Source organism: Rhinolophus sinicus, linkage group LG09, assembly GCF_036562045.2.
Source record: "Rhinolophus sinicus isolate RSC01 linkage group LG09, ASM3656204v1, whole genome shotgun sequence".
NCBI classification, from domain to species: Eukaryota; Metazoa; Chordata; class Mammalia; order Chiroptera; family Rhinolophidae; genus Rhinolophus; species Rhinolophus sinicus.
Genome location: NC_133758.1, coordinates 70956189 through 70983098, shown reverse-complemented (window position 1 = coordinate 70983098; position 26910 = coordinate 70956189). Strand labels below are relative to the sequence as shown.

Here is a 26910-nt window from a genome sequence, read left to right as displayed (position 1 = left end):
CAAGAACCTACCCCCTTTTATCTGACCCAGCTTCAACTGGCTATCCTCTCTATGGCATTCCTGGGCCCAGAGAGAGTGCCTATTTTACAAGTTATGGTTATAGTTTTTGTTTTGTTTTCACTTCATTTTAGCACACACAGCCTTGATTAGAAACCATTTCTTTCTCAGTCCTCAAATGACCAGTTCTCATGGTTCAGCTCATGCTGGGGCCGCCTGATTAAGCAAGTTCCTCTATGAAATCTACACGCTTGGAACACATTATGCACTTTATACTTTGATAATATCAATTATTAGTATTTATTTTTTCCAGCCTGCAGGAAAGAGCCTGACCTTCAGGGATGGGTCAAGAATTCCCATTTTGAACACTCCACAGCTTAGTTAAAATACTTGCACATTTTTACTCTCAGCCAATAGGAAAAAAAACAGAACATGGAGCAGATAACTGCTTTCTATTTAAAAACTCACAGGGTAGACACCCTAGACCTCCTATCTTTATAGATTGCTTATTTACTCAACTATTATTTCATTGGAAACATTTTGTGAGTGGAGGGAACAGACATTTGGCCTGTAGCAGTAAAGTCAGCATACCTTCTTCTGGGCCCTAGATCTTATAGGGAATCTCTGGTCAAATGAAAAGCAACTCTCGAGCAAATAGCTTTGGGAGAGATGGGGCTTGAGATACCTGTTAGTAATTTATACTTAACTGGGAATGGCTTAACCCGATTGTTTCCTTAAGCCCTGGGGAATATAAACTGAATAAAAAATTTTTGAAAAATGAGTAGAGGAAGTGCCAGCATAATTCTACAGAAAGAGAGTCAAGGCTCTGGATATCTGCAAGGTCAGGGAAGGAGAAGGACTTAGAGGGCTACTGAGACGGGGACATGAAACCACAAAGATCATTTCAAAAGAGAACTTCCCTTGATTCAGCTCAAAATGTTGGGTTCAATTAGAAAAGAAAAAAAAAAGCAACTTCCTAACTCTGAAAGCCACTATGGATTACAAATGCCATTGTCACATATTCTGTTTTCTCAAAAAGTAGTTTTCATATTCAGGTACATACTTACTTGGAAATAAGTCTGCAGTATTGCATCTTAAGGATCCGAAGTTGTGTGCAACCTATCTGCAGGTCCTCAAGCATTTGGTCAGTAAGCAGGATACAACCAGAAATATCCAAAATGTGCAGGTAATGGCATTTTGCCGATAACAACTCCATTGCTGAGTCAGTAATCTGAACACACAGCCAAAGGAAGTACTGATTATTTCAATGAACTCCGTCCCAGGGAAGAATAGTGTACAGTAAGTTTGGGCTGCTATAACAAAACACTATAGACTGGGTAGTTTAAACAACACTTATTTCCCACAGTTCTGGAGGCTGAGAAATCCAAGAGCAAGGCGCCCATAGATTGTCTGGTAAGGGCCCTCTTCCTGGTTTGCAGATAGCTACCTTCTTGCCATATCCCTATGTGACAGACAGAGAGCTGTTTCTTTCTAATAAGGATACTATAGGTTGAGTAATTGCAGTTTAAAAGGTTAAAAATAATTGCAAAAAACACAATTACTTTTGTACCAACCTAATAGTTCCATCATGGGGGCTTCATCCCCATGACCTCAGTCTAAACCTAATTACTTCCCCAAAGCCTCACCTCCTCATACTATCACATTGGGGATGAGGGTTTCAATATATGGATTTTGAGGGGGACACAAGCATTTTAAGGGGACAGAAACATTTATAACTAACAGAATCGGGACCCTTGCAGGTTCTTGCAAGTTCTCTTTAATCAGCTTATCACATGATAGGTCTATAATTCAAGTTAGTGATTTAAGTACTTCCAGAACAATGAAATGTATGTTTCAAGTGGTGCCAACAGAACCTGTGATCTTGCTGTTCTTTTTAGAGTTCCCTGGTATGGATGGGAAGCTTCATCAAAATTTTCTTAGTAAAATATGTCACATTAATACGAGTAACTTATGAAATGCTGCAGTAATGGGATTTATAACATCATCTGTTACAGAACTATAAAATATATACAGAGGGTGCCAAAAAATGTATACATATTTTAAGAAAGGAAAAAAGTTGTATTAATATATACTGATAACAAAAGATGAATACAAGTCACGTTTGACGTCTGCAATTATAAGAGGTGCTCAAAGTGGTTACCATCAGCATCCACTTCTGACTACGGTGAGCTACTGCTTGAGCAACGTTGAACAAAGTGTTAACAACTCTTAAAATGTGTGTACATTTTTTGGGCACCCCCAGTATACATATCCCCTGAAGTTAACCTGCAGAAGGGCCAGATTGCCGTGAGAAGGGACTGGACATCGCTGACGGTTTGCATGTGAAGTGACATGTTCTGGAAAAGGAGAAGTAGGTGAGGCAGATGTTAGTAGGCAGGGGGAGAAAGGAGCAGAAGCCACAGATACTTTATGAATCTCACTCTGAGAGATTCTGCTGAGGGTTGCAACATCTGGAAAGTTTGCCCAGATGTTCTGCAGAAGAAATTCAATTCCACTTAAGGTTATTTCACTTACTCAGGATCTAGCTTATGAATTTATAGCTAAACTGAGACTTGCTGCAGAATCAACTAGATTACTCTCCCCAAAGGAATTATTTTTCTAACTGGATTTAGTCTCTTACTGTAAATGTTTGAACATTCTAAAACCATGCCATGAGGCCTGATTCTTGTTTTTAACATAAAGTTGAGAGAATTATGCAGAAATGTACACTTTTTAAGTTTGGAAAAATAGATGTCATTGTCTAAGCATGTCCTGTTTCCAGAACACGCTCAGGACCAAGGTTTAACATTGCAACTGATTTTCACAAAAATGCCTTCAGACATTCCTCCCATACTATGTTGGTCTCTGAGGATCTGATGTCATTAAAAACAAAAAATGCACTCAGAGTTATAGAAAAAAAGGCAAGAAAATGAGGTGGAGGACAGGTGGAGCTCACAGTGCTAAGTTTTATTGATACTGGGGCGCTGAAAAGGAGCCTGACATCTCCTGTAGATCAGAAGCTCAAGATATTCAATGATGGAGGTGATGGGACTTTAAGGGGCTGGGAACGAGAAGTGGAGATGACTGGCTACGTTCTTCACTTCCAGACACAGGACCCTAATGTCAGTCCTATTGATTATAGAGTATGTCATTCCCGTTTTAGTGCTGGGTAGAATGAGGCCACAGTACTACTCATTGATCTTGGAGGTAAGATGGTTGCAAGGAAGAGCTGGTCTTCCAGGAGATGGATAAGGTGACCCTTCAAGGTTGACCCATAGGCTTTTGGGAAACCTAGTCTAGAATGATGAGCCAGATACTAATGTGTTTTATGGCTCATCGAAAGCAATGTAGATGGAATATGCATATGTTAGGACCATAGCCTTATGATTTCTGGGTGAGGAGTATTCAGATTGGCCCAAATTATGGTCGCCACATCTTCTGAATCAGGGTACACATTTGACCTGCATAGATGGTAAAGTGAAAACCCTTCTCTCTTACACTGAGGTTCTGAAATAATCGACTCCCCTTCCTTTTATCATCCTGCATCTTTGACGTAGAGTGATTCAGTTCATAATACCTTATTTGTGTGACATCATCCTTAATTTCTAGGCTGCAGGAAGACAGTGTCCACTGCACAATTTATAGAAGGAATTCCCTTGGTTTCTCCTTAGCAAAAAAACAAAACAAAGTGGAAAAAAAATCCTCTGCCTAAATTCCTTTTCTCACTGGGTTCTTTCCTTTGCTCATTCTCCTACTTTCTTCCCTAATTAGTGGCACATTAAAAAGCCCAGTCTCCATGCATGCCTGCTTTACAGCCAGCGCCGTTCCCAGGGAGCCATGTGCTGGCTGCGTGTCCATATGTCCATGTGCAATGAAAGCAAAAACCCTTTGAGCTGTGACTGCTCAAGCTGCAGAGGGTCGAAGGTCAATCTCTTAGTGTGCTGGGTTCCTGGACCCCACACACATCCCAAATCAGATGACACTGACCAGAAAGACATCTGGTTTCCTGAGTTCTAAACAAGTACATTATTAAACAAAAGAATTTTGCTGTGAACTTTCTAGATTAATTGTGTCATGCTTTACCACATCTTCTCCCCCACTACCTCTTCTTCCTCCTTAACTATGGAGGAAACTTAGAAGGTTCTAACATCACACTCTTAGTCTACTCAACACACAAACTAAACAACTGAGAAGCTAAAATTTTAAACTAGCTAGAATGCAGGGCATCTTGGGAGCCTGAGTGATGCTTTAGAAAAGAGAATCCCATCAGTGCATACAGAAGAGAACAGTGTGGCTAATCTTGCAATTTCTGAGGAGTTTTTCAAAAGATTTTTTAGTTTTCTTTCCTCTGCGTATTTTGCTTCCACCAAGTTTTTCCTGTCAATTTGTTTTGGTCTTTATCTTCCAGTTTAGAGGGTTTTCTCTTATGTCTGATGATTCTTGACTGTCTGCTCATGATTAATAGTGGAGGGCTAGAAACTGATTAGAAGGTCTGAGGGCATAATGTGGGCCTTCTCTATTTTAAGCCTCAATGGTCTAGGTGGATTTTTTGTTGGGAAAACCCCAAATGTCAGTATTCTTTGGTCTTTCATCTTGGTCTAGTCAGAATCCCCAGAAAAGAGGTTTCTGATCTTCTGCCTGGAGGGAAAGAACTGGCAGCCAAATTCTGGATGCTGTATTGGAAAAGTGCTTGAGTGTCTCTGCATTCAGCATTTAGTCACTTAATTCCTGTTTTCACTTTTGTACCCAAGCTTTCAGTTATACATGGTGTCTCCCAGCCCAGCAACCGTCTGGTTTACTATGTACAGAGCAGATGGTAGAATGATTTTGTCCCCCAGAGGACAAGTAGCAATATCTGGAGACACTTTTTATTGTCATGACTGGAGGTGTGAGGGGCTGGGTGTTATTGACATATAGTGGGCAGAGGGCAGTATGCTGACATACATCCTACAGTGCACAGAACAACCACCCACTACAAAGGATGATCTCATCCAAAATATCAACAATGCCAAGGTTGAGCAATCTGGTTCTAGGAAATAACTCTCCCATCTTCTGGTGAGGGAGGGGAGGGACAGTCCAGAGGTGTGGAATAGGGGAGATCTAGGGATCTATTTACTCCTCAAGAGCTTTTAACCCATCTTTCTTATTTCAGCCACCCTCTTAACCCAGCTCCAGAGGTACACAGTTCTGCCGAGTTTGAAGACTATGGCGTAAATCAATTTTTTTTTCCAGCTTTCGCTACTGTTGGCTTAGGATTCAAAGCTGTCTCTGGTCTGCTAAATTAGTCCATCTATTTCCAAGCTTTCAAATTTTGTTGTTCTTATCTCCTTTCCTGTTTTCCCTATCAACGTGGGCCCTCATCCTTATTTTGCAGGTTTAGTAGTGTTTCAAGACGGAAAAAAACCTATATGTGTATATTCAATCTGCCATATTAATGCAGAACCAGAAATTTCTATTTCTTGACATAGAGATATATCCTTAGCATATTAAGAGAAAGAAACTAGATTACAATGCATTTTGGAAAATATGATTCTATTTTTAAAAATAAAAACAAGACAAAACACAAACTTTCTATATTTCTAATCTCTTTGTACATAGAAAAAATCTAGAAGACTAAGTATAAAATACCAACAATGGTTATGTCTGGAGGGTTGTATGACAATGGATTTTTACTCTCCTTTATGCTTTTATATGGAGTCCAAAGAGTTTTCAATGAGTACATATTTCTTTTACAAACAAATGTCATGAAAAATTATCAAACACTTGAAAATAAGACAAAAGATGATTGTATGTCATTTCAGGGCTACACTGGAACATTAACAGGCACACCTGAGGAATTGTGCCGTTGTTTGACATGCTATTTACTATTGGGGTCTAAACTCAGTGAAGTTCCATGTTATAACTTGTTATATTTTTGTCCAGAAGAGATGCAAATTATTTCTGGTAAAAACTATAACTCCAAGGTTATGGATTTAATAACTTATAGGTCACTAACCAATTTTGGATCTAACCCAGCAGTTGAAAGAATAGTCCAACATCCTTTCTTCAGTTCCTATAAATACTCAGTTTAATAAAATTCTCTACAAAATCCATTTTGCTGGTTCTCTCATTAATGAATTAAACAAATCTTTGATACATTTTTATACTTGTGTGAGGAGTCTTTTTAACTTTTTGAAAATTCCAATTTGGGGAAAGAAAAGAAAATCTAATGAATACCTCAGACATGGCAAAGAAAACGAGTTCTATGATGAGTCCAACCCCTGACTGCTACTCTGCCTGAGTTTTGTGGCAGGGCTTTAATCTAACATGTCTGAGCTCTGGTTTCTACACATACCTTCGGACAGCCGGCAATGCTGAGATATGTGAGGTTAGTGCAATAAATGGCCACTGCTTGAACAACTTCATCTGATAGCTGGGGGCAATAAGACACATCCAAGTGTTCCAAGATCAGCGAGCCTTTGCAGAAGGCCTGCAAGACATTCCAAAGTCAAAGATTTTTTTCTTTTCTTTTCCTTAGTTTTTATTCAAATGTTATATAAATGTAGAGCCATGTTACCCACAGATGTTTACTTAGTATGCATTTCAGTCCCTGAATATAGATGTGTTACATCTTGTTGAAAAAAAAAAAAGGCCATTACATCCATTTGTTGTAGAGTTCTTTATAACAAAAGATATTCATGTATACCAGTTTCACAGCTTAGTAATATTCTGATAATAGAATTTGTTTTTCCTAAAGTTAGCACTAGTGAAATTTTACCTATATGGTCAGTAGTTGTATTCAGCCAAATGAATGGAGGAAAAGAAATTTGGAGGTGAGAATTAGATAGCAAACACTCTGTGGTTGGTAATACAATATAATGGAAAGAGCACAGTCTATGTTCATTGCAGCATTATTCATGGTGTCCAAAACATGGAAACAATGACGTGTCCTTTGATAGATGATTGGATGAAGATGTGGTATACATCCACAATGGAATACTACTCAGCCATAAGCAAAGATGAAATACTGCCATTTGCGACAACATAGGTAGATCTTGAGAATATCATGCTAAGCGAAATTAGTCAGAGAACCATATGATTTAACTCATATGTGGGGTATAACACTGAGAGCAACAGATGAACAAGACAAACAAACAAAAACTCATAGACACATACAATAGTATGGTAGTTATTAGAGGGAAAGAGGTGGGGTGGTAGAAAAGGGTAAAGGGAGTCAAATATATGATGACGGAAGATTTGACTTTGGGTGGTGAACACAGTGCAATATACAGACGATTTATTATAGATTTGTACACTTGATGCTTACATAATTTTATTAACAATTGTCACCCCCATAAATTTAATAAATTTTTTTTAAATGGAAGGAGCAGCTTGTCAGGAAATAGTGAGGTCCCTTTCAATGGAGGAAATCAAGCATAGAGGGCACACCCAGTGTGATGCAGAAGGGGATCTAGCTTTGAAGGATTGGAATTAGTGGTCTTGAATCTCAGCTCAGAGATTCAACAGGGTTTTCAATGCAGTAAGTCTCTCAGAGGTACTATCTGGAACTCTGCTAGTTTTTTATACCACTTTCGTAAGTATCATATTTACATACAGTTGGTGCTCAATAAATACTAGTTGGTTAATCAATTTATCAGTGACTTCAAAGATATAAAGAATTCTTTTTTAATACAGGAATTCTTATTTTGCAAGGAGTAGGATAACATTGTTCTCTACTTAGAGAATGGGTAGAGTTCAATGAACCAGAGAAAATTTAAAGCAAGAAGGAATATTTAAACTACAGGAATAATTTATTAAAAGAGGAAACAAGCTTTAAGGGGAAATTCAAGATTCTTAGTGTCTGAAAATCCTCTTCAGTAGCATTTGTCAATGTCTTGGACAGCTCAGATCAGTTCTGCTTTAAGCCTCTTTTTAAACCTCTAATATTCTTTGAAGTTGAACTTTCTCAGAGGTTTAAACAACAACATAAAAATGATTAGAAGGCCTATGATACATTCATAGTAGCATTCTCATCCATGGAAGATCTGAAGCACAAAGATTGGTCCAAGGCTTTATGCTTGGCATAAATCAGCACAGATCTGAGACATAAGTCAGAAGTTTTCATCTCTCACAATTCATATTTTCCTTTAGAGACATGTAAGTCATATTAAGTACTTAAGTCTGCAGGCATGTTTCAACATAATCACTCATGAAATTCCATTTCTCCCCTACAGATAAGATTATTATATACTTTTCTGGCTCCAGGGCTACAGAAGCATTGTACCTATATCGATGCTATTGATTTCATTTCTTGGAAAATGGTAGACTAAGCTTCTTCCAAGTCAAAATCTTTTATAATGAAGATGAAGAGAAAATGCAAAAATTATCAAGTTTGGCTCCCATCCCACACATCAACCAATTTTGCTGTGGGTTAACAATCTTGAAGAAAACTTCCAAGTCTCTCAGTTAAATATCCTCCGTATCTTCTGAGCTGAGTCAGTGTGGGGGCTTAATGACTGCATTCCTAAACTGGGTATGTGAGGAGACTGAGTTTCACTCACATTTACTGACTGTCACAATAATACGCTTCTGCCAAAATCCTGATTTAAATCATCTTGACAGGCGGCAGCTCCCAGCCTTAAAAAAGCTCACCTCATGGTGCATATTCATGACACCGTCTCTTGATGGTGTCTATTTGCCTCATAGGTTCTGATTAATTCTACTACAGTACAAAGTTTGGGAATTTTTTTTCCTATTGATAATTCTGGAAAAATCTTGTACTGTCAAGAACCATTTTCTATGAAGATTGTTTTTGGCTGCCTCAAAGTCTGAAATACAACTTCCACAATTTTAAGTTATAAACTGAATTCGAAACTACAGTTTCTGGGGCCTCATATATCCCCATGAGGTGTAGAGCTCCACTCCATCAGACAGCCTCGGTCCCAGAAGGCATCAGAACATGTGTGAGTGGCTGCATCCTGGGCACACTGAACTGGGAAAGCTGGGCCTTGCCACCGAAACCAAACTCTGCAGAGCCTGAGGCCTCCCTCCTGGTGAAATGCAATACTCCTCTCCTTGCCAGGAAACCAGGCTGAACAAAGCTTACCTATGGCCCAGACATAAAGGATCATACTGCTTTGAAATATGGAGAGGATTCTGAAAGGGAAAGGAGGCAAGGCCAAGGCCCCAAACAAGCATTTCCAAAGATACTTTCATGATGAAACTTGTCACCAAATTATATGGTGATTTGGGGGAGAAATTTTGGCTTCAAGCCAGATCAGATATAGCTTACTCCATGAAGTTTTCCCAAATCTCTCTCTCTGGAAGAACTGCCTCTTCCAAATCCCTATAGCTTTTAATTTTTTTTCTTTTTTTTTTTTCCTTTCTCCCTTCCTACTTGTACTATAGCTATTTATGTAATTTTCTTATCTTCTGCATTAACTGTTTCTTGAGGGAAGAATCCATGCCTAATTTATCTTTGTGGCCCTAACATCTGACATGAAGAAGATATTCAATATGGGAGAGTGTCCAAAGGGTATGAGAAATGCCTCTTAGCTCAGGAGTGAGAATGAGCTCCTGTAGATCACTCTCAGAAGCCCAAGCCCAGTCCTTCCTCGCACGCTGTTCAGTAACTGCCAGAGGCAGTGCCCAAGAATGGATAAGAGGAGAGTCTGGAGCCCAAGTGGCCTGAGTTCAAATCTTGCCACTTGGAAGTTCTGTGTCTCTGGATAAATTGCTCAACCTCTCGATTCCACAATGATCTTGTCAGCAACATGGGAATAATTGGCACCTTAATATGACACCTTAATATGGCACCTACTTTGTAGAGTTGTTAGGAGGATTGAGTTAATATGAATAAAGAAATTGAACAGTACCTGGCACATAGTAAGCTGTCAGTATATAGTAGCGAACACTATTATTTGTATTCACCACTTTTCTATGGCTATGATTGCCAAAATTTTTAAATCACGCACACCATAGTAAAACATTTGAGCATATACTTTCAATAAATGTATATTAATCTACTTATAAAATATATAGATATACAACTATTTAAATATACAGTATATCTTATAAAGAATATGTTGACGTAAGAAACGCTCAAACCTCTAGAGAATTTTTTATAAGAGTTTATTTGAGCCAAACTGATGACATGCCAGGAAGCAAGATCTCAAATGTTCCAGAGAATGAGTTTTGCAGTTTCTTTTATACATTTGGAATTAAGGAGGGACTGTAAGAAAGATTATATGAAGATGGGAGAAAGCAAAGATACACAGGATAGGTAACAAGATTATGTGCTCCCTTGAGGGCAGTTACGCCTTCCAGGGCTCTGGAAGAAGGATTACTTGTGTTTCAAAACTGTGTTAACCTAGATTCACAAGAACAATGGACAGAACTGGCTTAAAACCCTTCACTAAAGAAGTTACAGGCCTGGGGTGTGACTGCCCACCATGACCTGCCCACTTAGGAATCTGTGATCAGATCACCCTGTGAGCTTACTTTCAGTCAGATTTATTACAGAGCCCTTTTTTATCCACACATATAAAAACAGATATACAGTATACAAGATAAAAAGAAATCTAAGCAGATGTTCTAATATTTTCTTGTTACATTGAAACAGATTGTCTTATTCATTTGCCAAAATAAATGTTTTCTCTGAAGATACCTACTCATTCAACCTGGATGATTTACTGGCTTCACAGATCCTGGGTATTTGATAAAAACGGGATTGCTTTTCCAATAGAAAATGTGACAAATGCATACATATAAAGATATCAAATGTGGGGAAATTAAAGAACAGAAAGGGTAAACAGTGAAAGAGAATGTATATTGGAAAGAAGACCAGGAAAAGAACACAACAAAATATCTTTGAATGATACTTTGTAATCAGGATTTGTTGGGAAAAAAAAAAAAAATCCAGAACTGTTGCAGGCTTTAGAATTTTATCTAAAATAAAAACGTGCCAGGGTTGGGCTACCCAAAGTCAATCAGGTATTTTTCTGTGGCCTGTGGCATAACCCACACTTTTTCCATTTTTCTAAGGTAAGTTAAAGGAAAACAAACAAACAAACAAAAAACAATTGGCTGTCTAGTGGCCAATAACCTAGGACTCCTTAAGAGCCTCTGTGGAACAAGAAGGACATGGAAATGACTTAAAGTATATTAACCAGCCTGAAAGAGTTGATGAGTTTCTCTTTTCCCAGCCATCCACCCCACTTATTCTCTTTCTCCTTCTTTGCCAAGATAATGGCAACTCAGAACATTTATACGAAGCATAAAATCACATTGTCCTCTGTGACCTCTTCCATTTAGGGATCTCTAGGAAATCATGTGCTGCTTTGATCTCCCATTTAGGGGCGTATGGAAAAAGAGATGATATAGTCAAGGGACGCTACCGGTCTAGTAGAAAAGCAAAGGGCCTGAAATCTGAAGTTGTGTCTGTGACCTTGAGCAAGTTACTCAACCTCAAATTTCCTCATCTAAAGAGGAGAGTGAAAACAACTGTCTCTTTATCTCACAGGCTTATTGGAAGTTGGAAAGAAAACGGGTACTCCAAAAACACTTGGCCGACATAACTCCCTGTACAAATGCTGCCTTTTGTCAGCAGTGCAACCAGAGAGATTCTCGAACAATCTCATCTGCCGTGTAAAACCTTAAAACACCACTTCACCACCTTCAACATGCTGAAGGCTTTGGGATGAGGAAAAAACATGCACAAAATTTAACTGGAAGTTGGTAAAGAAGGTTATTAGAAGTCATACATGGAGAAACCGTAGCTCCTGGGAGACATACCAGAGCAACTCAGGGGATGCACGATGAGCAAAGCCCATGTATGTTGCAAAAGATCAAAAACAGATTGGCCATTTAGGTTTAAGAAGCAAAATAATCATAAACTCATGCTTTTATTGGACAGTGGGATTCTGATATTTTTCCTGCCTTTTTATTTTTGCCTTCAGATAATCTGACAGGTTTTGCTTAACTTTTGGCAAGTTTCATCTTATAGAGGATAAACGAATGTTCCTTAAAGGTTGGGAGAAGCCTCCAAAGGATTATCTTCCTTTTAACACATTCTCTTTACTGTTCTTCTATATGGCTGTTCAACATGAACATAACAGATGTGCATGTTCTTTTAGTGAGTCCATGAATGATTCAGTTGTCCAAGAATGGTTCTCCCCAGTGGGAGTGGGCAAGCAGCCAGGACTGGGGTGGGGCGTTCTCAGAGTCAGCTATTCATTAGCCAAGAAAACATGGTACCCATGACGCTAGTATCCTTCAGAACCTTACAGACTGTGGGAAAATGACAAGCTGTCAAATCCCCCATCCTCCGAAGTCTAGCAAATTGCTAATCCTATCAAATTACCTCTACAATTGGAAATACACTCGTGTAAGGAAAAACAGAGAATATTGAGCTTATTTCTTTTGCTCGTAGCCTTTGAAGAGAAAATAATGCCTGGGTGTCTTGGTGGGGGTTTCCCTGTGACTCCCAGTTGATTCCAGGTACCTTAGGTCTCGTAAGGGTATGTTGTTCTGTTATAAATTCTAGGAGACCATTCTTGGCATGATTAAGCCATGAAGAACAGATTTCTGCAACAAACTTCTTCCTTGTTCCAGGTTTTGTGGGAGTTGCTTTTTCCATAAGATACCAGATACCCTCTTCTTAATGCTACCAGAGGAATTCCTTATTTCCCTCTCCCAAGACCCTGTAAAATTATTATGAAACTGGGCCCTTCTGGCATCTCCATCACAGACAATTTAGTCAATTATTTCCTAATAGTAACCTGGAGTATTGGATAAGGTAAAGAATTTTCCTGAGCAGTACGGCCAAATGATACAAAGTGTCCAGACGTCTGTATGTCTCGTCTCCCCATACAGGAGATTTCAGAGGTTCCGCTGCCCCAAAGGCCGAGGATTAAGGCCATTTGGGAAGAGATCCTACATTTGTTGCTTCCCATGCAACCCATCAACATAACTATCCCTGGAGAAGAGGTGGAGTTATTAAATCTCATGCTTTGACAATTCTTGATTTAATTTTGGAAACCAAATACAAACTAATGTTGGTTTAAAAAAAAAAAGTGGTTGCTTATGTGTAGTCAACACATCTAATCCATCTTTGGTGTTATAAGTCGCTATGTATCAAAGACCTCTGAAATCAAATTTGTTAAGCACTAGGCGGTGGAATCTATCAACTCATGAAGATGATTGATGAAAATCTTGCATAAAAAAACATAACTAGTGAGAAAGTTCAGTGATTCAAAGTAAGAGTTTTAAGATAAAAAAAGAGTCCCTGGAGAGTAATCCTGTTTTTGCTGTTCAGGCAAGAATGAATCCAACGTGAGTGTTAGGGCGAGACATATGAGGTCTGACAATTAAGTTCAAGAACTTGTTGCAGGGATGTTGCTAACCTTTTTTTTGATATCACAGAGATTATTCATTATGAATTTGTACCAACTGGACAAACAGTTCACCAAGTTTATTATTTGGAAGTGCTGAAAAGGCTTCGTGAAAAGTTAGATGACTTGAACTTTTCAACAACAATTCATGGCTCTTGCATCACGACAGTGCACCAGCTCATACAGCCCTGTCTGTGAGGGAGTTTTTAGCCAGTAAACAAATAACTGTATTGGAACACCCTCCCTACTCACCCAATCTGGCCCCCAATGACTTCTTTCTTTATCCAAAGATAAAGGAAAATATTGGGATGACATTCAGGACATCAAGGGTAATACGATGACAGCTCTGATGGCCGTTCCAGAAAAACAGATCCAAAATTGTTTTGAAGGGTGGACTAGGCCTTGGCATAGGGGCATAGCTTCCCAAGGGGAGTACTTTGAAGGTGACCATAGTGATATTCAGCAATGAGGCATGTAGCACTTTTTCTAGGATCACAGAGATTATTCATTATTCAGAGGATGAGTTCGTGAACTTAATTTTCCGACCTTGTATATGCACATTTTCCACTACATACACTCATGGGTAGGTCCTTAAACTTGATTTTCCCCTCTATAATCCCCTTTCTTAACCAACTACTTCAACCTACCAACACTGAAATAATTTTAAAAACTTTTGTTTTGTTTAGCTGCAAGGTTTTCATCCACAGATAACCTGAATAAAGAAAAAAATGCACATTCATTTATATGGATACTATATTAATGAGTTATTGACATTCAATCTGTATGTGTTGTAGTTTCCAGTAAAACACTAAAATGAGGTAATTTCTTATTATGTTTATGAGTCTTGCAAAATCTATCCAGGGTAAAAATGTTTACTTCGTCATTTTTCTCATTAAGTCATTCTGTAGAATATGTTTTCAATGTCTTCTGCTAAAAAGACAATCTCCTATAGTTACCTTTTACAAGTAACAAGAAAGATAATTACTGATAAATTGTGGATAATCTAAACGTCTTAATTTAATTACCTTATTTTACTCCCTCCCCCTTTGTAAATCCAGATAAGGAACTGTAGAATTGACTTATGTGTCACTTGCTCCTCACCCCTCTTTGTCTCATTTCTTTTGGGACTTAATAATTGGGCTGGAGGAGGCACAGAAGAGAAATTACCACATGCCCTGAAGTATGAACCTTGGAACCTTGCAAGGGATAAAACTGAATAAAAGCCACAACACGCCCTCTCTCTCTCTCTCTCTCTCTCTCTCTCTCTCTCTCTCTCTCTCTCTCTCTCTCTCTCCAAAAGCAGAAAGAAGGATGATGAGATAAATTTTTTGTGTGTGCACTTGAATAGGACATCGAATCTTGTGCAACTGATAATTAAATAATTCTGTATTTCCATGCTCCTGTATTCCTCCTTTTTTATTTTCTCCTTTAGATTACTGAAAACAAATACACACCAATTTTTAAAAGATTACGTGTTTTAAAGCTATGCCAGATTCAGCTGTATGATCATATAGTGAGCATGTTGTCAATCAACCATTTAGAACAACAATTCTCCATTTCTACTCCTCATTTCCATAGAACTGTAGTTAGATTATTTTGCTGAGGAGGTACAGACTGGACTAGTCATTGAAGCCCTCTGGGCCTTAATTTCCTCACCTGTAAAATTAGGCAATTGGTTTAGATGGTTCTAAGATTCCCTCAGGTCCAGAACTGTAGAATTTTATGCTCAAGTCTGGAGCACCATTTGACTTGGCATCCTCCATAGCTCACCAGTTTATATATTTTAACACTCTCCTATTAGTCATGCTAGAACTTCTTGCAAAGTTCATTTCAAATTCATAGAAGACAGCTTCAAGTTGCCATGCTCTGTGGACTTCTCGGCTATCTCTTGTGTTATTTTTCCACTTGTGGGATCAATCTTTTTACCTCAGTAAGAGAGTTTCTTATTTAAAAATGATTTTTTCCTAGTTTAGTCCAGGTTTTCATAAATAGCAGGGGTTTTGAACACGCAGGGCACTTTCTATGGTACTTCCAATGTGTTTAACAGTTTCCACATTCCTAGGTCATTGGTTCCCTTTCAGAACGTTACCTTCCATTATTTACTAATAAGTAACCAGGTTTTACCCCAGTTCAACACAGGTATGAGATATGATTCTGGTTTTTCTTCTCTTAGCAGCATACCGAGATGCTTAATGTTGTCTTGCAGCTTGTTCACAATCGCTACTTGATTCCTTCCCATCCCTCAAGGCCAGGTCTAGGAAATTTACCTTTTTCACAAATTCTTGAAGTACCAAATTGAACACACAGTCATTTATCCTATTCAACTACCTATCTCATGCTTTCCATTCTGGTAAAGTATGTTACTCACTGTGTTTGAGTAACTCAAGTTCCTAATTGTTAAGTACCTGGTATAGTTTTCAAACTCTCCCAATTTTCATGGTTAGATTATATAACATTTCTATCTACAGACACCGACTTTTACCATGTTGCATTTCATCATTCTCCAAGTAAAATGTCTATCTATCCTTATTTATCCTATGAGTCTGACGTGGGGAAGGCAGAGAGTAGACGGGAAAATGAGAAAACAAATCCTCTCACTCACTTTAGGCTGCAGAGACCTAACTAAAGAACAGGAGTTGCTCTTGTCTCAACCAAGATCATAGAAGTGTTCCTCCAATCCACTTGTTTTTTCTACTATGACCTGCAAAGTTTATGCAATCTGTGCTTAATTTTCAATCTAAATTCTTTAACAGAATGATTTAATTATCTTACCTGAATTCCAATATCGGTGATTTTATAACACTCAGATAGAGAAAGTTCCTTTAATTTTTTATGTCTGGAAAGTATCGTCAAACCCTAAAAATATTTAATATAAAGATCAGTTTGTGATTATAATTTAGTTAGGAAGTATATTTCCAACAAGACAATAACCATTATACTAATTTTAAAAAATTAGCTCCTTATATTTCTGTACACTTAACAAATTATAAAATCAATTTGTTTAAGCAACATCATTAAATAAAATGTTCAGGTTGTCCTTATCTAATGTTTTACAAAAAGTGTCACAGAATCCCAGAGCCAGAAAACTCCTTATCTTGCCACCTGTTCCCAGGTAAATGTTATCTGAATCAATATAAACAAATCTACAAGACCCGTAAATTTACAACTTTATTTTAAATACACTTCATGTAGCTAATGAATCTATTTGACAACAAATTCTTATATGCCTAACTTAAAAATCTAAAAATCTTTAAGCTCATTTTATATGTAATTGCTTGAAAAGAGAGGGAAAAAAATCTTTATATAAAGGCCTGTAAACAGATAAACATTCATCAATGGCTCACTTCTTTTTCAGTTTAAAAGCTTTGTTTCTTTTTGTTTTGTTTTTTTAAATATGTTTCTTTTTATTTAAAAAAATAGATTGCCCTTTTAAGTTCTTAAATTTAAAAAACATTTTTTATTTAAGTATAGTTGGTATACAATATTATATTAGTTTCAGGTGTACAATACATATATCTTACAATATGATCACCACACAAAGTCCAGTCCCTATCTGTCACGGTGCAAAGTTATCACACTGTTATTGACTATATTCCCCTTCACCTTTTTCACCCATCCCCACACACCCCTCTCCTCTGGCAACAATCAGTTGGATCTCTATTTCTCTGAGTCTGTTTTTATTTTGTCTGTTCATTTGTTTTGCTTTTTTTCGATTCCACATATAAGTAAAACCATATGGTATTTGTCTATCTTTGCCTGACTTAGTTCACTTCGCATAATACCTTCTAAATCCACCCATGTTGTCACAAATGGCAAGATTTTATACTTTTTTATTGCTGCATAATATTCCATGGTATCCAGAAGATACAACATCTTCTTTATCCATTCATCTATCAATGAACACCTAGGTTACTTCCAAATCTTGGCTATTGTAAATAGTGCTGCAGTGAACATAGGAATGCATACATCCTTCCAAATTAGTGTTTCTGTTTTCTTTAGATAAATACCCAGAAGTGGGATTGCTGGATCATATGGTTGTCCTATTTTCAGTTTTTTGAGGAATCTTCATACCGTTTTCCATAGCGACTGCACCAATTTGCAATCCTTCAACAATGCACAGGATTCCCTTTTCTCCACATCCTCGTCAACACTTGTTACTTATTGACTTTTTGATAACAGCCATTTTGATTGGTGTCAAGTGGTACCTCATTGTGGTTTTGTTTTGCTGTCCCATTTCTCAGTACTTTGCCTTCTAAACTGACATAACACTCAGATAATGAACTGACTGATATGCCTTGTAGATGCCAACCTCCTGTTTGCATTCAGGACCACATTACCTTTATAATTCCTTAAGATATGCTTCCTACACTAGATGGACAAGAGCAGCTTCTTGTCATCCTAGGGTCCCAGAGCTGGCTGGAAGGGAAAAATACCAGAAATGGTATATGAATTTCTCCTTTTAAAATTTTATTTGCAGGACTGATTTACATTTTATTGATTTTAAACTCAACATTTGGATGATAATTGAAAATGATTATGCAAATATGTCTTGGGTTTTTCTTTTTGTTTGTTGTTGTTGCTTTTTTTTTTTTTGCTGATGCTCATATTATGCCTATTCATTTTTCAAAAAGGAAAAGAAAGAAAAATCCAGATCAAAGAAAAAAATGCTTTAAAGCCTTTTTAATTGAAAAAAATGCTTTAAAGCCTTTTTAACTGCTATTTCTAATTTCATTTAATGATTTTGTACACCATCCAAAAATAAAATCTCTCTGTTCGTTCTTTTAATTTTATTGCAAATGTGGGTTCTTTTGTTAAGAACACATTATGTTTTCTGCTTTCTTGTTTCAAAACAAAGAATGACCAAGCCCTGTAGAGCATCCCATGTGGTCTGGGTTCCAGATGTGGATGCTATTTTATTCATGTTAGAAGACTTGGATTTAGATATTCCCCCAACAGAAATGGATTTAGGTATTCCCTCAATTTGTTCAAATTGTTTGAAAAATAATATTAAGTAAGAGAAGCAAGGTTTGTTCTTTGTCCTAAAGTATGTTTTATTATGCTGTGGGGAATTTGTCCTATGAAACTATCTCTGAAGTTTTCGCTTCTTTTTCACTTTTATGTAGCCAAGTCAGAATTTTTTAAGTTGAGCTGGAAATGAAATACACTTGTTATTTATGAAATTGAACAGCCTATATTCTCTTTAGCACTTCATTCAAAATCACTAAAAATTAATATTAACTAATATTAAAATAAAATGCCATATTTTATCACTATAATTAAAATGTATGACATCAAATTTTAATTAATTGACATCATTAGCCATTAGGCAAACGCATCAAAACCACAGTGAAATACTACTACATACCTACTGGGATGGCTATACTTAAGAAGACAGATAATAACAAATGTTGTGAGGATGTGAAGAAATTAAAACCCTCATTCACTGCTGATTAGAATGTAAAATGGTACAGTCACTTTAGAAATAGTCTGGCAGTTCTTCAAAAAGTTAAATATAGAGTTACCATATGACCCAGCAATTCCACTCCTGGATATATACCCAAGAGAAATGAAAACACATGTTAACGCAAAACGTTGTACTCAAATGTTCCTAGAAGCATTATTCATAACAGAAAAAAAGTGATTTCCAGCCAAGTGTGTCAGCTTGTGAAAGGATCAATAAGGTGTTATATCCATACAATGGAATATTATTTGGCAATAAAAAAGTACTGATGCATACTAATATAGATGAACATTTAAAACATTATGCCAAGTAAAAGAAGTTAGACCCAAAAGACCACATACAAGGTATGATCAAAGAATATGATGAATGTTTAAATTTTTTTTCAATGTATTACAGTAAGAGACACATTGCCATTAATCCCCCTCAAAATACTCCCCCTCGCTTCGAACACAGTTATCCCATCATTCTTGCTACTTTCTGAAGCAGTTCTGGAAGTTCTCTTTTGTGTCTTTACTTTATCCTCCACCATGACAATGCTCCATGTCACACATCGCTTCTGGTAGGGCAATTTTTGCCAAATAAAAATATTATGGTGTGTCCTCAGCCACCTTATTCACCAGATCTGGCACCATGTGACTTCTGGCTCTTCCCCAAAGTCAAAATGACCATGAAAGGTAAACGTTTTGAATCGATTCAGGACATCAAGACAGCCATGACAGTGCAACTAATGACACTCACAGAAGAAGACTTCCAGAACTGCTTCAGAAAGTGGCAAGAATGATGGGGTAAGTGTGTTCAAAGCAAGGGGGAATGTTTTGAGGGGGATTAATGACAATCTGTCTTTTACTGTAATTTTTTTTTAATTTAAGCATTCACCATATTTTTTTTTATCACGCCTCGTATTCTGATTCCACTTCTCTGAAAAGTCCAAAGTATGCAAATATATAGAAACTAAAAGTAGATTAGTGGTTGCCTATGGTGGGCTGGAGGGTGGGTCAGGGATAGGGAGTGACTGCTTATGGAAAGAGAGTTTCCTTTTGGAGTGATGAAAATGTCCTGGAATTAGATTGTGGCAATGGTTACAGGACTCCATCAGTATACTAGAACTGAGTTGGTACACTTGAACTGGTGAGTTTTATAGTATGTGAATTATATCTCAATAAAGATGTTTGTAAAAATTGAATTGATGTAATAATTGTATAACTAAATGCAAATTAGAGCGATTCCTACAGCATTGTTCAGTCCAAGATGAATACAGAAATTGCTCAGACCCAGTTGGCCAATCTATTGCTAGCAAGATAGGGAGCAAAAGAGGTATCATGCTATGTGCGGGACAAGTTATCATAAGGCCTTGCTGCTGTAGTAAACACAACTTTGTAACTGAGCAGCAACAAACCTAAACCATCTGGGGGAGTCGAGGCCTCACTAAAAACTGCCTTGTGCTGGTTACGGGAGGCCAGCTTCTCTGAACAAGTGAAATGCGCTATTCCAGTCAACAGGATTTGTTTTTTAATGGCTTTCTGACTCAGAAGGTTTTCAGATTAATGACCTAAAGAATATCAGAGCCAGCTAGGTAAAATGTTCTACTTGGCACCATGAGGTTCATAAACGCTCAAAATTAGGAGGTGTTCTCTGACACAAGTGATGGTTCCAACATTTTACAGACTTTCTTTATAACTTTAGAAGTCTTAAATCTCAGGTCTGGGCAAAATTCATTCATTCATTATTCATCATTCACTTTATAAGTATTTATTTAGCATGTACTATACTGATCAAGCTCTGGGGTAGAAACTGGAAATATGATGGTCAGTGAGGGGCAGTGTTTGCTCTTAAGGAGCCCGTAGCCTGGCATTGAAGACAGACATGGACAACAGATCATTGCAACCTAGTGAAAGGTAAAAATTGTGCACAATGTGCTACCAAACAGGGATGCAGGGGCCAGCTACTGCGGATTCGAGAAGACTACACAGAGGGGAGTCATGAGTGGGGAAGTGTCAGTAGCCAAGAAAACTCTAAAGGGAGGACATTCTAGGCAGAAGAACGTAATGTGCAAAAACATTATGATATGAAATACTATGGCATGTATAGGGAACTATACAGCATGGCGTGAATAGATTTATAACAGATTTTTAAAAAATTATCTGAAGAGCTGGCCCAAGAATTTCTCTAAAGGAGAAAAGTAGGAGATTTTGCTTTTGTTTTGTTTTGTGTAATACCTTGTTAAGTGCTTGGGATAAAAGTCCTGTGGGTTGGCTGGTGCCAAGCTTTTCCTTCTGGGAAAGAGGAGAGTGGGAAGATAAGACAAAGATAAGGAGGAAAGAGGAACCAACAAGATGGAGGGACTGGGCCTCAGTGGGCAAAGGACATGTGGGCGCTTCCTTCTCAGGGAAGTTGGAACATCATGAAAATTGAAAGCCTCCTTCGTTTTTTCCAAAAGTTGGCTAAACTCATGAATGCTTTGCAGGAAAGGTTTTGGTTCTATTTTCTTGAAGTGCAGGAAGCATCGCGGAAAGTAGCTGGTGTGGGAGCCTGGAGAAGTCACCAGGATTGCAGGTTGTGTGAGAATGTGAGGCCCCAGGAAGTCATAAGAAGCCTGCTGAGCACTTTGCTCCTTCACAGGCCTTGGACTTTAAGGGACCTGAATCTGGGGGGCCCAGGAGTCCCTGGTAATTGATTTATATTATGACTCAGGTATCAAGTCCCCTGAAGGGAATGTCAAGACATAAGACTCAAAAGGAAGTAGCCACCAAGTCACGAGAGCCTTGTACATTATTCTAAGGGACTTGGATTTGAGCCTGTGCAGCAGACTTAAACAACACTTTCCCTCACTAGGGAATATGAGTTGGCACATAAGTGATCATAATGCAGAAAAGAACAAGGGTTGTGTCTTAAGAGAGGTATAGGGACCACGAGCAGGGAGTGATTGCTTCCAGTGGGAGGGAAAAGTGGCAGTTTAGAAGAGACTTTCATGAAAGAAGGAGATTTTAAATTGAACCTAAAGACTGAGTAAGATTTTTGACAAGCAAAATAATAGAAACAGTGTTCAGGCTGAGGAAATAGCATGAACGAAGACTTCATTTGGAAAGTGTGAGTTGTTTGGGAAGTTGTTCAGTTTTGGGGTCACTGGTTGCAGTGGAAGGGAACGCTGAACACTGCCAAGATACACGTATTCATGACATTGAGGAGGAGACAAATCCTTGAAAACTATTCTTTTTTCCCCCAATTTTACTTCTGAGATTGTTATCTGATATATGCAGACATCAGTAATGAACTAGTTAGCAAACACTGGAATTCTGTGTGTGTATGTGTGTGTGTGTGTGTGTGTGTGTGTGTACGTGTGCATTTACTACACGGTTGAGTCACATTACTCCAGTCTCTGAATATCACCAACATAACCATAAAACATTTCTCCCCCAACTTTGTATTTTGAAAATACTCAAATCCACTGTAAGGTTTCAAGAATGGTGTGATAAACACCTATATATCCTTTACGTAAATTCACCAATTATAAATATTTACCACATTTGCTTAATTGCTAGAAGTATGTATATGAACATAAACAGTTTCATTAATATACAGAGGGTGCCAAAAATATATATGCATTTTAAGAAAGGAAAAAACTGTATTAAAATTACACTGATGGTAACCACTTTGAGCACCTTTTGTCATTGCAGATGTCAAACGTGACTTGTGTTCATCTTTTGTTATCAGTATATATTGAGTATGACAATTTTAATACAGTTTTCCTCTCTTAAAATGTGTATACATTTTTTGGCACCCTCTGTGTATGTATGAGTATAGTTTTATATGGATACATACACGTATACTACACATAGTATATACATATTTTTAAATATATATATATATTTCTTGGAAGCATTTGAAAATAAGTTTCAGATACCATGATGCTTTACCCCTAAGTATTCTGTATACATCTCTAGGAATAAGGACAATTTCCTATGTAACTATACAGTATTATGATACTATACTATATTATGTGTATATAATATTATGATCCCTATAATAAAGAGTAATACCATACTATCTAATACAAAGCCAATATATTCAGATTTGCTTTTATTCAAGATCAAGTCAGCGTTCAACATTACATTCTTTAGCCTCTTTTTTCTTTAAATTTTGTCTTTCAAGCATTGACTTTTAAAGATCTGAGGCCAGCATTGCCTAAAACATCCCACATAATGGATTTTCTGATTTTTCCTTATGATTAGATTCTAGGTAAACATTTTTGGGAAAAATACTAAATGCTAAAACAAATCCCTGTTTTATGGTTTTGAGATAAGTCATGGTAAAGCAATGGAGAAAATATAAAATAATAACAAATGGTTAATAACTACGTCGTTCTAAGGAGTTCATACAAATTGGCAGTAATAATATATAAATGAGTAAAGAATGTGAACAGAAAATTCAGATAAGTAGAAATACAATTGTAATATTAAGAAAACATATGCTTTGTGAGGGGTGAAATGTCTAACTATTACATTGTTTTATACACCTGAAACTAATATATATATATATATATATATATATATATATATATATATAAAGAAAATATGGGGAAAATTAATATTACTAGAATTTTTTTAATGCAAATTCAAAATGACAATAAAGTTTTAATTCCTACCTATTTTTCTTGAAATTAAAAAAGCCAATGTTGGTGAATGAGTGTAAGGCTGCCATACGTATATTATTGCTGATGGCAATAATTGCTACAACGCATTGGGACAACAAAATGTTCTGCACAAAAGAAGGGAAAAATGAGGGGGGAGGAAAGGGTTTATAAAAACTTCAGTGTAGGTTGCTTCTCTTATTCCTGTTTTTCAACTCAAACCTAGAATTGCTGCCTTAAGTATAGTAGGACTTAGATAACTATGTATCAAAAGAAAGAAGAAAAGGATGAAGAAAACAAAAAATGAATAAATGATTGAAATTTCTCAATGTCAAAAATTATTTAGAATAACTTGGATAAAAGCCAATACATGGGTCCATTATTAAATCTTTGTATATCGATGTCCAGTCAAAATGGCAGAGTAGGTAAATGCTGTGCTTTCCTCTTCTCATGACCAGATTAAAATTACAAATAAAATATAAAGCAACCAAAAGACAATACGAAAAGATTAATAAAATTGACAAACCCTTGGCTAGACTCACTAAGATAAAAAGAGAAAAGATACAAATAAACAAAATCAGAAATGAAAGACGGAAAGTTACCACGGATGCCACAGAAATACAAAGGATCATCCAAGAATACTAAGCAGGACTATATGCCACCAAATTCAATAACCTAGAAGAAATGGACATGTTCTTAGAAACATATAGCCTTCCTAGGCTGAATCACGAAGAACTGGAAAATCTAAATAGACCGATCAACAGTAAGGAAAGTAAATCAGTCATCCAAAACCTTCCCAAAAGCAAAAGTCCGGGACCAGATGTCTTCACTAGTGAATTCTACCAAACATTCAAAGAGGATCTAATACCCGTCCTACTCAAACTCTTCCAAGAAATTGAAGAAGAGACAATACAATACTCCCTAACTCATTTTATGAGGCCAACATTACCCTGATACCAAAACCTGGTAAGGATGACACAAAAAAAGAAAATTACAGACCAATATCTCTGATGAATACAGATGCAAAAATCCTAAATAAAATTCTAGCAAATCAAATACGACAATGCATTGAAAAGATTATACATCACGACCAAGTGGGGTTCATCCCAGGGGCACAAGGATGGTTCAGCATATACAAATCAATCAATGTGATACATCACATAAACAAAATAAAAGACAAAAATCATGATTATATCAATAGATGCAGAAAAAGCGTTTGACAAGATATAACATCCATTTATGATTAAAACACTTAATAAAATGGGTATAGAAGGAAAATACTTTAACATAATAAAGGCCATATATGACAAACCCTCAGCTACTATCATAATTAATGGTAAAAACTGAAGCCCTTTGCTTGATGTTCAGGAATATGACAGGGCTGTCCCCTATCACCTCTGCTTTTCAACATAGTATTGGAAGTCCTAGTCAAAGCAATCAGGCAAGAGAAAGAAATAAAAGGCATCCAAATAGGGAATGAAGAAGTTAAATTGTCACTCTGCAGATGACATGATTCTATATATAGAAAACCCTAAAGCATCCACCAAAAAGCTATTAGAAACAATAAACGAATACAGTAAAGTTGCCAGCTACAAAATCAACGTACAAAAGTCCATTGCATTCCTATATACTAACAATGAAATCTCAGAAAAAGAAATTAAAAAAAAAAATCCTTTTACAATTGCAACAAAAAGAATTAATAAATACCTCATAATAAACTTAATCAATGATGTGAAAGACCTATACATTGAAAACTATAAGGCATTTTTAAAAGAAATTGAAGAACACAAAGAAATGGAATGACATTCCATGTTCATGGATTGGAAGAATCAACTAAAATGGCCATATTAACCACATCAATATACAGATTTAATGCAATCCCCCATCAAAATCCCAATAGTATTTTTTAAAGAAATAGAACAAAAAATCATCAGATTTATATGGAACCACAAAAGACCCCCGAAGAGCCAAAGCGATCCTAAGAAAAAAGAACAATGCTGGAGATATCACACTCCCAAACTTCAGCTTGTACTACAGGGCAACAATAATCAAAACAGTATGGTATTGGCAGAAAAACAGACCCACAGACCAATGGAATAGAACTGAGAATCCAGAAATAAATCCACATAAATATGGATAGATAATTTTTGACAAAGAAGCCAAAAACATACAATGGAGAAAAGACAGTCTCTTCAATAAATGGTCCTGGGCTAAATGGAAAACTACTTGCAAAAGAATGAAACTAGATTGCTATCTGTTGCCATATACCAAAATTACTCAAAATGGATCAAATACTTAAACATAAGACCTGAAACAATAAACTGCATAGAAAAAAACATAGGTACTAAACTTATGGACCTTGAAGGGTTCAAAGAGCATTTTTATGAATTTGACTCCAAAGGCAAGGGAAGTAAAAGCTAAAATACATGAATGGGACTACATTGAACTAAAAAGCTTCTGCACAGCAAAAGAAACCATCGACAAAATAAAGAGGCAACCAACCAAATGGGAGAAGATTTTTGCAAACAACTCCTCCGATAAGGGGCTAATATCCAAAATATATAAGGAACTCATACAACTCAATGACAAAAAAACAAACAATCCAATTAAAACCTGGGCAGAAGATCTGAGTAGACATGTCTCCAAAGAGGACATACAGATGGCCAATAGACATATGAAAAAAATGTTCATCACTAATCATCAGAGAAATGCAAATAAAGACCACAATGAGATATCACCTCACACAAGTTAGAATGGCTATCAACAAGACAAACAGTAACAAGTGTTGGAGAGGCTGTGGAGAAAAAAGGAACCCTCATACACCGTTGGTGGGAATGCATATTGGTGCAGTCGCTATGGAAGGCAGTGTGGAGTTTCCTCAAAAAATTAAGAATAGAATTACCATATGACCCAGAAATCCCTCTCCTGGGTATCTACCAAAAAAATCTGAAAAGATTTATCCATAAAGATATATGTGCTTCGATTTTCATTGAAGCTTTGTTTACAGTGGCCAAGACATGGAAACAACCAAAGTGTCCTTCGATAGATGATTGGATAAAGAAGATGTGGGATATATACAAAATGGAATACTATTCTGCCATAAGAAAAGATGAAATAGTGCCATTTGCAACAACATGGATGGATCTTGAGATTATAATGCTAAGCTAAATAAGTCAGACAGAAAAAGTAGAGAACCATATGATTTCACTGATATGTGGTATATAAAACTGAAAACAACAAAAGAAAAAGACAAATTAAAAAACAAAAACTCATAGACACAGACAATAGTTCAGTGGTTAACCGAGGGTAAGGGGGGAAGGGGTGGTAGATGAAGGTAAAAGGAATCAAATATATGGTGATGGAAAGAGAACTGACTCTGGGTGGTGAACACACAATGTGAAATATAGATGATGTAATACAGAATTGTATACCTGAAACTTATGTAACTTTACTAA

The 26910-nt window shown here is 36.9% G+C and overlaps 1 protein-coding gene across 2 annotated transcripts in view; it reads right to left on the bottom strand.

Annotated features, from left to right (window-relative positions):
• Positions 1 to 26910, bottom strand: part of FBXL13 (F-box and leucine rich repeat protein 13) — a 230582-nt gene that overhangs the window by 10593 nt on the left and 193079 nt on the right. For both annotated transcript variants that reach the window (XM_019744537.2, XM_074340634.1), the window contains exons 18-20: positions 16140 to 16223; positions 6332 to 6466; positions 1065 to 1228 (exon numbers count right to left, since the gene is read on the bottom strand). In XM_019744537.2, the coding sequence (XP_019600096.2) occupies positions 1065 to 1228; positions 6332 to 6466; positions 16140 to 16223 (383 nt within the window). The remainder of the gene's footprint in view (positions 1 to 1064; positions 1229 to 6331; positions 6467 to 16139; positions 16224 to 26910) is intronic.